Here is a 15586-nt window from a genome sequence, read left to right as displayed (position 1 = left end):
GTGGGGTTTGTATGATAGGCAGAAAGTAGTCCAGGGTAATGAGTATTTCAGTTCTTATCTGCTGTCTGCCTGTTTCTGCTGGAATTATTGCAGATAGCCAAGGCATGGATTTATACCAGGTGAAAACGACAATAGCTTTCTTGTAATAGTTGACCAGGTCTTCATTTGTAACTTACCTGCCAAGGATATCACTGTTCTTCACTTGTACAGTTGACATTCAATGAATATGAATATGGATATGCATAAGCATAGTCGTTTACCACTAGTAATGTTTTACTTTTGTAATTTCTCCTAATTTTCCTACTAGGCGAGTCACTACCAGATAGCAGACCGGGCTCTGGTGAGAAGATCAAGAAGCGTGTGAAAACTCCGTATTCGCTTAAACGGTGGCGCCCCTCAACGTGGGTGATTCCGACTGAACCACAGGACTGTGAGGTCAACAACAATGGCAGTGGACGGTTGGGCCAGTCCAAGTCTAGTACAGCTGTTTACCTTGTAGAAGGAGGCACAGCAACAACTATGGTGCCTAAAGACACAGGAATGAGTTACCTGTGAAATGCGTCCAATGCCACAAACTGACATTCTTTTGCACCATTTGAAACAATGGGCAGACTACATTGAAAATGAACTGCTTTATCCTTCTGTTTTTCAAAGACTGGCTTTAAATAGGTTTCAGCTATGCAGAACAATTTTAGCTTGTTTCCATATTTTTTAATTGTTTTTTTCCCCCAAACGGTTTTGCACTTTTTATTTAGCATTGCTTAAATTAGGTCTCTTGTGACCACAAATTATATAAATGTGTATCAAAAAGTGTAGTTTTTTTTATATATAATTGCGAAAAAGATGTATTGCTGATAATCAGTTTGGACCAGCTTCTGAAGGTCACTAAAGACACAAGCAGACTGTGAGACAGGGCTGACTTCATTTATGTTTTGTAATCATGTTTTTGAATTCTGTGCATCTGTTCATGCAAGTCGTAAGTTTATACATATTTTACTTTAAAATTCTCTTTCCTGCATTCTGTCCAAATGTGCAATAGTCGGTATAGTTGACAGCACGTATAAAATAGATGTGGGTGGTTTTGAGCCACTACACGTGCCCCACTTATGTGAATATTTTTATGCATTTTTTTTATTGATCGGCACACCAATCATTTGTGACAGTAAATCTGCAGATGTGCTATTAGCTGTGTTCCTTACCTTTATTTTTTGAGGTGATCATGGCTATTACATTAGCCTTGTCCTTTTCCCAATCGTTGCACCTCACGCCCTCTCCTAAAAGAAAAGAGAATTTGTACTGCCTTTGCACTCGGTCTTCTCAATGGTAAGGCGCCAATCTGGTCCCAGACCACCCAATCAAATCAAATGCTGGTTCATAAGAACTGAAGGAATTTAGGGGAAAATGTTACTGTGCGCTTTTGTTTTATTCCCATGTTGTGCATGTTTATGCAGATGTTCTGTGTTGTAATTGTTAAAAGAAAGTCTTCAACCAAAAGTTTGTCTCAAAAACTAAGAAACACTAATGTAGATACGTCTGTATGCAGGAACTGTTTTCTGATGAGTAGGGTTGTTACCTGGATGATGGTGTCTTCAGATTACTGTTGGTAAAATCAATTGGTATAATCAGTTCAGTAATCTCTATTTGATTTGGACAAAGCAAATCCTAAAAGTACTTAAAAACAGATAGATCAATTGAACTGTCAAATAACCAATACAAATAATCCATCATAATCCAGTGGAAAATACCTGGGTTAATCAGTAAAAAGATGTTTTTTCCACCCGTAAAAGGAGCCATTTTCCACTGCAAAGTATAAACTTATAACTACAAGTTCAAGAATTAACCACATAAAATCTGTTTAGAGAATATTCATAAATGATCATGAAAGCAAACCGAGGCAGAATTCCTCTGTTAAAAAAACACGTGGGCTTTTACAAAACATATGAATTGTGTAACGGACCCTAGCCCTTCAAGACTCTCAAAACACATACAAGGGGGCCAGTATTTTCTCTATGAAATGTGGCAACTGTACTTAGGAGCTCGGAGGACATGAAGCTTTCTGACATGCATTTTGTGAAAGATACTCCTGAATTAAATAGATATTTGATGCTAAACAATGCCTTAAAGTTTAAACACTGCCCACACATAAACCCTTTTGTGAAATTAAATTCTAATCAATTAATTACAGATCAGTAATTGCATTCATGCTCATCTCTTCTGCTTACTGAAATATTTTTTCTTATACAATTCACTTGCTGCATGGTGCTAATTTTTGTAAAGAACTTTCTAGTTTCCCATAGCCTCTAACATGCGATACAGATTTTTTCTGTACAGAAGGCCACGGCCGGCTGCTCTCAGCCTCGTTTGGTAATGAAATTGCATAATTTGTATTCCAGAATATGTTAATCAGAGCAGGCTTGATCATTAATGGCCGTTAATTAATCCGGTAATGATCCTTAGGTCACAGATCTTCTTGAGCATGTTGATTCCTACCTTCACCAATTTTCTTTTAGCCAAGATAAAAGTGAATAACACAGTTCTGACTGCATTCTTTAACATAATGAAACTTAAATGGATACTCACATATATTCTTGTACATCTAGAAATGACACATAAATATCAAATTATGTTTATCTTCTCATACGCAGACCTTTTATAACGTTAACATTAACTGTCTGATTAAATAACTAGCGGTGCATTCAAATGGCGATCACTTTTTCAGTAATGTTGATACTATGAGATTTCTGAATTTCTTACTCATGGATAAACCTTACTTTCTCCAAACACTTCAATAGTGTGCCAGTCATTCTTTCGGCCTGGCGTTTCTGCATTATTTATGTAAAATATGTTCACAGTTCTTCCATTACCTTACTTTCTGATCTCAGTATTTTTAAGCTATTGATTTATTGATGGAGATCATTGACAGAGCATACTACTTTAACCATACAAATGACCATGTATTTAATCTAAGCTATTATGCGTTTGCCATTTAATTGACTTTTCTTAATGTTTTCACTGCTATTTGTGACTACCATAAACAGTCCAGTCGAGCCATGGCTGTCCCTTTGCTATCATTACTGTAAGCATTTATTTGTAGATGCACAGTACCCAAGGTGCATACTGTTTTATATGTTAACTTCACAAACCAGTGCCCTTTCCAAGCGCCTAAGCTGCTGATCAACACTACAAGTGCCATTTGGTTTTAAAGGGCAATCTTAAATTTCTTTTGCTGGTTTCACACTCTCACCATGAGGTCTGACCGTCCAGCTACCTAGACAGCTACTGGCTGATCACACCAAGTGGCATATAGGAAGTTTCATAGTGCCTTCCTATCCCTTTGGTCATCTAGACCATACTCCTCAGCTCTTGCTCCCAAAACCAACATTTTCAAGCATGGAAGGTAGTTGTATTGGACCTGCTACTGAAATGTACCCCTCAGTGCACTAGCCTCACAAACTCTGCTCTTGCACTGTACCTCCTCCGCTTCTGAATATCTACTTCCTTAACATTGTCAATCTCCTAAAAACATACCCTCGACCACCAAATAGGCTTTGTTATATAGGTTGATTTGAAATGGGACAGGCACAGACTGTTATGAAAATGGAATACCAATGTCCCATGAAACAAATTGTTCTACCAAGCACTCTTTGGGACCTATTGTAAGTTATTCCATCAGACAGTACTATATTGACATTGTGCCCAAGCCTTACATTGTGGTAAAGAGTCCTTCAGGGTCCTTCGAAGTAGTTACCATATTTCTGACATTTATTTCCACTGCTACCTCCCTCATTAGTCCTCTCCTCAGAGCGCTTCTCTTGTTAAATAGATGTTGCCTCCAACAGCTGAAGACCTCTCTGGAAATCCGCACACTGCTGCCTCATCTTCTTAGCCCTTTGGCCTCTATTCTCAGGGTACCCTCTAATTCCTCCTTTTCCATAAGGCATGTCTTCCAACCATTCTCTGCTTAATTCTATCCCTTTGAACAAAAAGCTGTGACTCTGCAGAGCCACTCCAGAGCAGTCTCCATTAGTTGCCTCATGAGGGTTTTGGCAAACCTGCTGTCTCTTCTTGCCATTTGACATTGCCTTTAGTGCAGATTCTTTGATCCAAATACACTCTTGTAACAAAGCATTTTTACTCTCCTAAAGTCGCCTGGGTTCCATGCAGGTGTACCTCTACCAATCTAGGTAGTCAAAATAGGTGAACATGTTTGTCCTGGATAACTGTTTTGCCCTGGACGATGCCCTGGTGTTAGGTTATATGCAATATTCATCTCTGCCCACCTCAAGTGCTCCTCAGTTTATATGCAGAATTCATCCTTGTCCACCATCAAGTGCTCCTCTGCCATCGGAACTTGCTCAACCTCTTAATTTCAGACTGGTTGCAATCCATTGCTTGCCCCCTATTTTATTATTGTTAATGCCTTTATGGTACAATTCAATATTCCCCTCTAAATGTCTCATTATGCCAACGTGTCCCTTTCTTAATTTTCAGTATCACTTTGTATACATATTTTGAAGCTAATGGATCTTGTCAGAATGTCCCTAACCCCAATGCTAACACAGTGAACTACTTTTGCTTCTTCCAGCTTAAATCTGCTTGGCATATATACTTTCCTCTTAGTCACTTTAACACAATCAAAGCAGTACTGTAAACCCCTGTTTTTTGTCTGCAACTATGTCTGCCTCATTAAGGAGGTCAACAGAAGGGATTGCATCCTACCCTCCTCCAGCCCTTTACAATCAACTCTGTGGTCAAAAGCCTTCAGTTTAAGGCAGACTGTATTTGCCACAGGGCATGCACAACTCTCCTATTTGTTACCTTTGCATTATTTCATTACACCTCCACTTGTTATCCCTCTTCAGAACCTCCTGATCAAAAGGATCATAAAGATAGGTAGATCCTTCTCTCTCATTTGATTAAAGCTCTGAATCTGTTTCTGCTCATTTACCTGCACAAATTTAACTTACTTATAGTTCAACAAATTTATGAAGATCTGGATCTCTTTCTGTGGTGTCGCTTTGTGCCTCACCTGCTTTTTCAAATTTTCTTTCCCCTACCGTTGTGATGCTATCCAGGTGTCATGTACTGCTGTATTCTATTCCCTCCTCCGAGACAATGGAATTTCTGCACACTGCAAACTCTGCAACTTCAAATATTGAGTATGTTAATCTGCCATATTTATCAATATAGCCTATAGCTATAGCTTATGTCTAATTGAGACATGGAGCCGTCCTTAACAAACTGATTCAAATAATTATATCAGGTGCTATCAGTATTTTAAAAATATTTTTCTATTAGTCACAACTGGATTAAATATTGACAATTATTCATCTCCAGGGCAGGTTAAATTGGCTGAGAAAACGTACCCTATAATGTTGTCAAGATAGCCTCTATCCGGTTATCAGCATTTAGGGCCAGATGTACAAATGGTTTTATTATTTGCAAATTATTTGTTGGAGAGGATTTGCAAATCCTAAATACCTTTTTCAAATGTACTAAGCTCTTTTAGCAATTAGGCAAATCTTTCCAAATCGTTAAATGGGTATTGGAAACAATACTGATATGGTATTTGGAAGGGTTGTGTTTAGGATGTCCCACCCAAATATAGATTCCTTTTCGTATTTATTCATGTTTTGCAACTGAAATTCGGTTGGAAAACATTATTATTTTCCTGAACCTCAAAGGAGGTGATAACCCATTTGCAAATAAGTTTGGGTTCCCCAAGATCCGCCTTACCCTTATGAATGTTGAAAAATCATTTTAGAAGGAGTAAGCTGTATTCCATAGGACCACTGCTTGCACACAAAAAAAACCAAGAGTTTGGGAAACATTTCCCTTTGTCTTTTGTTTATTAACACATCCAGTTTTTCTTTAAGGAAAACTGGCTTTTATGTTTTTTAATGCTTCAATTACAAGCAATCACAGACATGGTGGTCTACTGAACTCAGCAGGACACCATCCCTGTGATGGTGGTGGATCATAGTGGATAGCAATTATGTGACTGCCTCTTAAATATTAATGAGGTAGGTCAAATTAGGACCCACTACAATTTGGTATTTTGTGAATCAACCTACTAGTATTTACTATAGCAAAATACCAGTGCACTCAGTAAAACATAGGTGTGACAATTGCCACAAATATTAACAAATGCATTGTATATACTTCTGGCCCATAGTCTCTATTTGAATACACCACAATATAAAACCGCATCTTCTAGCCTGACAACTGGAATACATACACCACAACTGGTAAGATAGGGTACTGTGAAATGCAAGATGACTACTTTTACTCCTGCCAGGCAAGCAGACCTCTTCTCTGCTGCTGTTGCCATCTGGAAATATCCATGTTTGGATCTATGAGATATATCACACCTTATCTGTTGCACACAAAAGGGCAACACTCAAAACTAAGTGCTGAGTTACTGGTAGTAATTACTGTTTCAAGTAATATTTGATTTTCATCTGTTAGTAAAAAACTGTTTCATTTGAAGGTGTGTACATGTACAGGTGTGTTCAGCAGAACACGAAAAGAAAGAAGGTATGAACTAGGAAGAAGTACTTCCCCTACACCCCAGCATTCACTTTATGCGTACATGTAATCCAGATTTTCATACTCATAGGGGAAAGGCACGCTGTCTTTTGAATCCAGTAATTGTTGGTGGCATCAATAACAACAGCAAAAGATTGTTCAGTTGACAGTAAGAAGAAATGTTGAAGTTAACACATTTGAACATTCCCTGGATCTCATAAAACAATTCACTAGGAACATTGGAAAACAGTTGTATGACGGACGATTTGGCCTCATGTTTTGCTGTATTATCGATTGTACCACCTTTATTGCCCTCAGATGACCAGTGCTGGTTCAATGAGGACTTCCAGCAGTCTTTATCAATGAATTCAAACTTTAGTAAAATAAGAAATAAACCTCACTAATGCCACTACCTTCTATTTTGTTGTATTTTCTAACTATATGTTCACCTGTGCACCCTCTCGTGCATGTTCTATTTAGATGCTAAAGCTTTTTCAACAATAAATGCCACACTGCTAGATCTTTTAATGCATGATATCGGGAAAGATGATAGGATATTGATTTTGGCATGGTATTGTTCATACAAAAGGCAACTTTACATGTTTTTGCTAAACTGCTATTTTACTGCAGACGTATACACGTGATTGACAGGAAAATACTGCTAATTAAAACAAGCAAATGTTTGAATTTTAGCTATATGCTGATGTCTCATTATTCCATGAAGCATGAGGCAAAGTAAAGTTTCTCCGAACTGAAAAATCGATAAATTGGCAATGTAAACACCCAGAAATGCAAAACTGTGGTATATGCTACAAACTGAACTTAAGTATGTTACAAAAGATGCTAATTAAAAAGATCAGACCTGTTCTTTTCAAGGAGCAGTGTTGTGTTATTGTAATAGGCTGTCTATGTGCTATCATTCATACATATCAGAGATTATGTGCTACAAAAGAAAATATCTGACCGATCTTCAGAAAAACACTGTTTCGTAAGTCTATGTAGAAGTGGTCATGTATTATATCTTTTTGTGGTCTCTTCGTTAATGTTGATTAACAATTCAGCCATATGGAACCAGTATGTCATTATTAATTCCAGTCTCTAGGCTTCTGTTTATCATGACTTCGACTGGACAGACTTACAAAAACAAGAAGAGCCAAATCTGGGAAGAGGAAATTGTGTAAATGTATAAATGTAAACCAACCATTCACCAAGGACTGTTCTCAGAAAATCAGTAGCACTTAAAGTGGCAATAAAAAGTTAATGTCAAATTTCCGTAGAGTAAATCGCTACTTTTGCTTCTTTATATGCAATGATCAATTTAAATAATATAAATCACAAATATAGTTAAGCTACGTATCTAAAATGGCACAAGGGAAAATTTGTGTGCGCCCTGGATCAAGCTGAAAGACGAGTCATAAATAGATGTTTGAGTACCTTTATGCAATAGAACAACCAATTACGGTTTGCATAATGAGGCTAGGTGAATGGAAATGTAACATTTCACAGCTGAAAGCAACAAATGGTATGCAAAGACCAGGTCTTGGGTGATGTGTTGTCGTCGACGCTTCTACCTTAACACAATGATTGTTTGGAATATCTCTACAAATAATTACATTATAAAAGCTTTGGAACCAAGTCAGCATAGGAGCTAGACCAAGTGATGGGCAGTTGCTTAATAGTTCCCTCTGCATTTGGATAAATTGGAGCTCGAGGGTAGGAATACAAAGTAGTTACTAAAAGTTGAGTGTAACAAATACAGAGAGGCCATTGAGAAAATATTCAAAATCGCAAGCAACCCTATGAATATGTGAGATAGATATAGTCTGTAGGGTAAGAATTGCCATTACCGCTGTGGGGGAAAATGGAGAATAAAAGCGGGAGTCACAGGGTGCCCTAGGCATACATCAAGCACGTCATTTTCACAGTTAAGGAAGTCAGATTAGCTTACCTACCTCTGTTAACAGTATAGTATTTATTTAATGTGGCAACCACCAGTGAGGCCTCAGGCCTTCCAAGTAGGTGGTAGAAACTCAAAAATCATTGTAAGCAGCAAAGTTTCCTAGTTCAAAAGCGGAAGACTTGCATTTAATTCGAACATGAATCGCTCTGAATATAACATGATAAGCATTCCTTTCTGCCATAGGTGCGATTAAATAATGATGGTGAGACCCAGGAGATATATGTTCGAGGCATATGAGCTGTAGATCAGCCAGCTCGAGTGTTCATGCAGTTACTAGTAATGATGGCGTCTTGCATTCTAATAGTCCCCTATGCAAGACTTCTACCCAAAGTGATGTCTGCCTTCCATATCAATCAATCTGTTGAGTTGCCTGTGTTCTTGCCTCAACCAGATTATGTGGCAGAATGTGCTCTACACACCTTAGACGTTAAAAGAGCATTACTCTTATTACATAGAAAGAACAAAACCTTTTCGTAAAACAAAACAACTCTTTGTGGCTTTTGCTCCACCTCATAAAGGCAATCCCATTTCAAAATCAGGTATTGCATGGTGGATAGTCAAATGTCTTCAGACATGCTATGCAAAAGCAAAAAGAACCTTAACAATTTACCGTGGAGCGCACTCCACTCGCAAACTAGGGGCTTCTGTGGCTTTCTTAGAAAACAACCCCATAGATCACATCTGCAAAGCTGCAACATGGTCTACACCTCACACATTCACAAAACATTAATGTGTGGATGTGTTAGCAAGGCCGCAAGCTAGTGTGGGCCAGACAGTGCTACGTACCCTCTTTCAAACTACTGCAACAGCTACAGGTTCTCCAGTATTGAATCTTTCATAGATTCACATGCTTGTATCTTCCCCGTCGTCCTGGTGGGAGTCTCACGGTAACCGAATGACCAAAGCAGTACTAGAAAAAACTGCAAAGAAAAATTCCTTAGGGAATCAAATTATTTGGTAACCAAACCTCATCATTATTTGGTCCAACACTCAGCCAATCAGCTGCTAGCCCTGACATCACACTTCCCAGCAGAGCCATCATACCTCAGATTTCCAACCACCTTCGTGTGAGAAGGAGTCTCCCTGAGCCTTGCTCAGTTTTGTTCCTGAGTGAACTTTTGACCTTTTCAACTGAAAGTTCTTTCTTCTGGATTTAAGGTACAGTTTTACATCTTTTACCTACTATGGCTGAAAGCTCTAAAAAGAGGCTCTTCAGGCCCTGCAGATCCTGTGGGAAACCTAGACTGTATTCTGAAGACCCCCACAAGGACTGCTTGTACTGTCTTCATCCTAAACATGTGCCTAAAGACTGCAAACACTGCAGAACCTTTTCTGCAAAAACTCTGAGAGACAGGGAGGCACGTTTACTGTTGTGGCTTCAAAAAAAGGTCACTTCAGATTCTGACTCTGAAGAGGAAGTTAATACTCAGTCTTCTAAAAAGAGGAAATCTTCTGCTTCTGAGGAAAAAGTGGAACTTAAAAAGCAGAAAACCAAAGACAAAGAGGCTTCTTCGTCTTCTCTTCCTCACACTCCTCTGGAAAAAATCATCAGAGTCAAGAGAGGTGTCTTCAGCTCAATCTACGAAGATTGGGGCGTCGCCGGCACTGATTTCTGTGAAAACGTCGACAACTTCGACTCCGTCGACGACTACAAGCTCTACGACGATAGCTACGTCGACGACTAAAACATCGTCGTCGACGGGAAGGCCAGTGACGACCTCGTCAACGGCTCCATCGACAGCGACCTCGTAACAACAGACAGATGGGTACTGGACGTGATAGAACAAGGCCATACCCTGGAATTCATACAGAAGCCTCCAAATCATCCTCCTATTCACAGGAAGCAAGAACACCTATCAGCCCTCAAGGCGGAAATTATATCCCTTATACAAAAAGAAGCACTAGAAGAGGTTCCGCGTCTTCAACGAGGGAAAGGCTTTTATTCGCATTTCTTTTTAATAAAGAAAAAAGACACATCGAAATGGAGGCAGGTAACGGACCTGAGTGGTTTGAACAAATTCATCAAAAGGATATCTTTTCGTATGTTATCCCTGCAAGAAATACTCCTACTTCTCTGCAAGGGAGATTACATGGCATCCCTGGACCTTTTAGATGCTTATTTTCACATCCCGATTCATGTAAATTACAGAAAGTTTCTACGTTTCATGGTGGCGGGGCGCCACTACCAGTTCAAAGTCTTGCCATTCGGCCTGAAGTTGGCGCCAAGGGTCTTTACGAAATGTATGGCGCCAGTAGCAGCACACCTGAGACTTCACGGTCACCAAATTTTCCCATATCTGGACGATTGGCTCATAAAGGGTACTTCGTTCCAGGAAACCCAGCGCTCTCTGCAATGTTGAATGGATCTCTTCAGTCGTCTGGGTCTAAGGATCAATCTAGAAAAGTCGCACCTCATGCCATCTCAGTCCCTTCAATTTCTGGGAGCCATGCTTTGCACAAAGGAAGCAAAAGCTTATCCTTCAGAAGAGAGTACTCAGAAAATCATAAGCCTGGCGTCGCATCTACAAACAAAAAAGTGCGTTTCTGTGAGAATCTACAAATCCCTATTGAGGCTGATGTCTTTTTGAATCCCCTTACTTCCCAATTGCAGACTACACATGAGGCCTCTTCAAGAGCTCCTAGAGAAACAATGGATTCAATCTCAAGGGTCCTTCGAAGATCGGATCTTTATCACTCCTCAGATCCAAAAGGCCCTGTCATGGTGGAAAATCAGAAAACATTTGACAGAAGGTCTACTTTTCGAACCTCAGCATCACAGCTATGTTATGATGACAGATGCATCGCTACAGGGTTGGGAGCACATCTCCAGGACCTCGAAATACAGGGTCACTGGTCAGACCACAAAGCTCAGCTTCACATCAACCTCCTAGAGCTAAAAGCTGTTTTCTTGGGATTACAAGCGTTTCTCCCCAGAATTCACGATTCAACAGTACTTGTCAAAACAGACAGCACAACATCGATGTTTTACCTATTAAAACAAGGGTACAAAGTCAAAACTCCTGTCGAAACAAGCGCAAGCGATTTGGAGGTGGTTACTGCTTCACAACATCTCACTTCAGGTCCAGCATGTTCCAGGAGTGAACAACACCGGAGCAGATGTCCTGAGCAGGTCATCGAGTGTTTCTCACGAGTGGGAATTGGATCAAAGTCAGCTTCTCGGAGTATTTCATCTATGGGGCACCCCATCGCTGGATCTGTTCGCGAACCACCACAACTCAAAATGCAAACACTTTGCAAGCAGGTTTCCGCAAAAGGGATCTTGGGACAATGCACTACAGATGCGCTGGACAGGGATGTTCGCGTACGCATTCCCTCCTTTTCCTCTGATATCGAAAGTGTTATGGAAGATGAAATCTGAGCCGTGCCACTTGATTCTTATAGCCCCGGCATGGCCAAGACAAGCTTGGAACTCTGAACTTCTCAAGTTATCAGTGGCACCCAGAATACAGTTCCCATTAGTGCAGGACCTGATCACTATGAACGAAGGTCAAATTCTCCACCCAAATTTGAAATCGCTGAACTTGTCAGCATGGAACCTCATGAACATGAATTCCAATCTTTAGATATTACTCAGGAATGCCGAGATATTCTTTCACGATCTCTGAGAATCTCTACGAATAAAACATATACGGCAAAATGGAAGAGATTTTGTCAGTGGTGCGCATTCTAAAAATCTGCATCCTTTTAATGCCTCTTCAGAACAAATTCTTCTGTATATTTTAAATTTGGCTAAATCAGAACTTTCGCATACATCTATAAAAGTGCATTTGGCCGCTATCTCAAGATATAGGAGAGTTCCTAACCATCCATCTCTTTGGTCACAAAGAGTGATAAAAGAATTTCTCAAAGGGCTCTTCAGAGTGTTTCCCTCGGTGCAATGCCCAATAGTCTCTTGGCAGCTTAATACGGTTCTTACACAGCTCATGAAACCGCCGTTTGAACCAGTACATAAAGCAGATTTACAATTTATTTAATGGAAAACAGCCTTACTATTAGCTCTCACGTCAGCAAGAAGGGTCAGCGAAATTCAAGCCTTCTCAATTGCAGAACCTTTTCTCCAATTCCGACCGGATAGAGTTATCCTTAGAACGAATCCAAAGTTCATTCCTAAGGTCCCATCCAATTTTCATCTGAATGAACCTGTAGTGTTACCTGCTTCTTTAAAGATCCGTCTTCATCTGCGGAAAGAGCCCTACACTCTCTAGACATTAAACAATGTTTGAAATTCTACATCGATAAAACAAAATTTTTCAGGAAAACAAACCAACTTTTTGTGGCTTTTTCTGGTCCCAGAAAAGGTTTGGCGCTGTCCAGATCCAGTATTTCGAGATGGATAACTTCAGCCATTTCCTTGTGTCATGTCAAAGTTGGAAAACCTCTACAATCCAGGGTGCACGCACATTCTACGATAAAGATGGCAACTTCTATGGCTCTGTTTACAGGAGTGTCTCTGCTAGACATTTGCAGGGCAGCCACGTGAAAAAATGCGCACACCTTCACTAGACGCAGCATAGAAAAAGGATGCAGCAGTGGGACAAGCAGTTCTACGCCATCTATTTCAATAAGGTGTGTATATATATATATATATATATATATATATTTTATACTTGTTCTGGTATGCATATTGCAAATATATATATATGTCCATTTAACTTTTTTATTCTCTTGCAATACTTGAATACTATCTTGGCATTAGTATACTTATAAGATTGTTAATATTCTGGAAATAGGAGCAGAGCCCACAGAGAATATAGGGTTCTATCCTGGAAACGCAGTTTGGTACAAGTACTGCTTGCTATTCTGATACAAGCATGTGAATCTATGAAAGATTCAATACTGGAGAAAAAACTAGTTACTTACTTGTACACTATGGTTCTCCAGTATTATCTTTCATAGATTCACACCTCCCCGTTTCTCAGGTATAACCTTTTTATCTCTAGATATATCCTTGTCTCTCACTTGGGGCTGGAAATCTGAGTATGCTGGGGAGTGTGATGTCCGGGCTAGCAGCTGATTGGCTGAGTTTTGGACCAAATAATGATGAGGTTTGGTTACCAAATAATGTGATTCCCTATGGTATTTTTCTATGCAGTTTTTTCTAGTACTGCTTTGGTCATTCTGTTACCGTGAGACTCTCACCATGACGACGGGGAAGATACAAGCATGTGAATCTATGAAGATAATACTGGAGAACCATAGTGTACAGGTAAGTAACTAGTTTTCAAGCCACCGCTTTGGGAGATTACTGCTGTATAGTCAATGCAAAGCATGTGATCTACAGCTCACGTGCCTCGAATGGAAAATGCTACTTACTCAGTATGTATCTGTTCTTGGCATGTACAGCTGTAGATTCACATGCACCCACCCACCTCCCCGGGTACCTATACCTATTGCAGCAATATCTTACCTGGATACATACACATTGACATCTCGATTCTACTACTCTTACTACCTCCATTATCACACTCTGCGGGAAAACAATCTAACAATGGAGTCGATGCCCATGCGCACTATCACCAAAAGGAGGAGTCACCTACCTCGTGACTGGAAAATACTTCTTCAAAGAAAAACAAAGTGCAAACATCTGGACCCAACACTAGATGGCAGGTTATGCAAAGCATGTGAATCTACAGCTCTACATGCCAAGACCAGATGCATACTGGGTAAGTAGCAATATATATATATATATATATATATATATATATATATATATATATATATATATATATTTCACACAGAATAAATGTCTTCACTCACTCATCGGAAGCCCTAAAGCTTCACTGACAATGTTGTGTCTTGATATATGGGGGAATCTGGATCCGATCGTTAGATTCAGCAGAGGATTCAGAGAATGTAATCTTGATTTTTGGATCTACCCCAAGTCTGGTATTTTGTGTATAGTAGTCCTTAAAGCATATTAACTAGGAAATGTGTTGCCACTTACAATGTTTTTTTGGTCAAAGCCTACCAGATAGTATGCAGCCTGGCTTGCTAAAGACATTTTGGGGACATTCAGAAAACGTTCATAGGCATGCATTCTGCCAATTGCTTACCATTCATTGGCTTTGTGATTTGTAACTCATATTTTATGACTTTCTATTTGCTGGCTTTTTGTCTTAGGCTGCTGTGCTGAATTTGCCTATCCCAAGGAGAAAACACTTTTTCCACTACCTCACCTTGTATTCTTATACGAGTGTTCTTTTCTGTAAATAGCCCTGCAAATATTGTTCTTATCTTTTCACAATTGCTGTGCATTCAAGGACTGAGGTTAAATGTCAGACTCTGTCCTCCGAGGGAGCTTAGTGTTTACTTTTTTTTCTCTGACTTCAAAGTAAGAGGATTTAGGTGACAATCTTGCCGGAAAACTGGGGGTGGATGAAAGGGTTTTTTCTAGCACACAACATTTAAATGAATGAACTGTGCAAGTATTATAGAATATATCCGGATTAGCAAAGCACAAATGAAACACATTTGTTGTCATTTCTGAAGTGAGTTGAAAACAAATACTTTAATTTTGAAATCAATACTCTAGGTGATGCCATTTCCACACATTATTGTATGTGCATGGTATAATTTTATTAGTAAAACTCAGTCCGTACAAATGTAATGGCCATTTTGATTGAAAATGTTATCTGTAATGGCAGTGCGCTACCACACCATGCATACTCCACTTTAAGCCACTCCATCCTACTCTGCACCACTCCACACTATTCCACACTACACCACTGCTCTCTACTCTGCACCATTCCACTTCACACCACTCCACGTAACTGCACTCTGCACCACTGTAGTCTATGCGCTGCACTCTATGCGCCACTCTAATCTACCTGACAGCATTCTACGATGTTGCGTTGTATTCCGCTGAATTCTATGCTGCTGTACTCTACGTCACTTCACTCTTTGCCACTGCACTCTACTCTGCACCACTCTGCTCAATGCCACTGCACTCCACACAACTGCACTCTTTGCTAATGCACTCTACACCACTCTACTCTGCACTACTGCATTCTTTGCCACTTCACTGAAAGGAACACTACTTTGCCCCACCTTACGCCACTCTACTCTGCACCACTGCAC

At 39.7% G+C, this 15586-nt stretch overlaps 1 protein-coding gene across 3 annotated transcripts in view; it reads left to right on the top strand.

Annotated features, from left to right (window-relative positions):
• BMPR2 (bone morphogenetic protein receptor type 2) overlaps nt 1-7423 on the top strand; it is a 626887-nt gene extending 619464 nt beyond the window's left edge. For all 3 annotated transcript variants that reach the window (XM_085648967.1, XM_085648966.1, XM_085648965.1), the window contains one exon: nt 308-7423. In XM_085648967.1, coding sequence (XP_085505093.1) covers nt 308-555 — 248 coding nt within the window. In that variant the 3' untranslated portion in view covers nt 556-7423. The remainder of the gene's footprint in view (nt 1-307) is intronic.
• The last annotated feature ends 8163 nt before the right edge of the window (nt 7424-15586 follow it).

Source organism: Triturus cristatus, chromosome 3_2, assembly GCF_964204655.1.
Source record: "Triturus cristatus chromosome 3_2, aTriCri1.1, whole genome shotgun sequence".
NCBI classification, from domain to species: Eukaryota; Metazoa; Chordata; class Amphibia; order Caudata; family Salamandridae; genus Triturus; species Triturus cristatus.
This window is presented reverse-complemented; position numbering and strand designations above follow the sequence as displayed.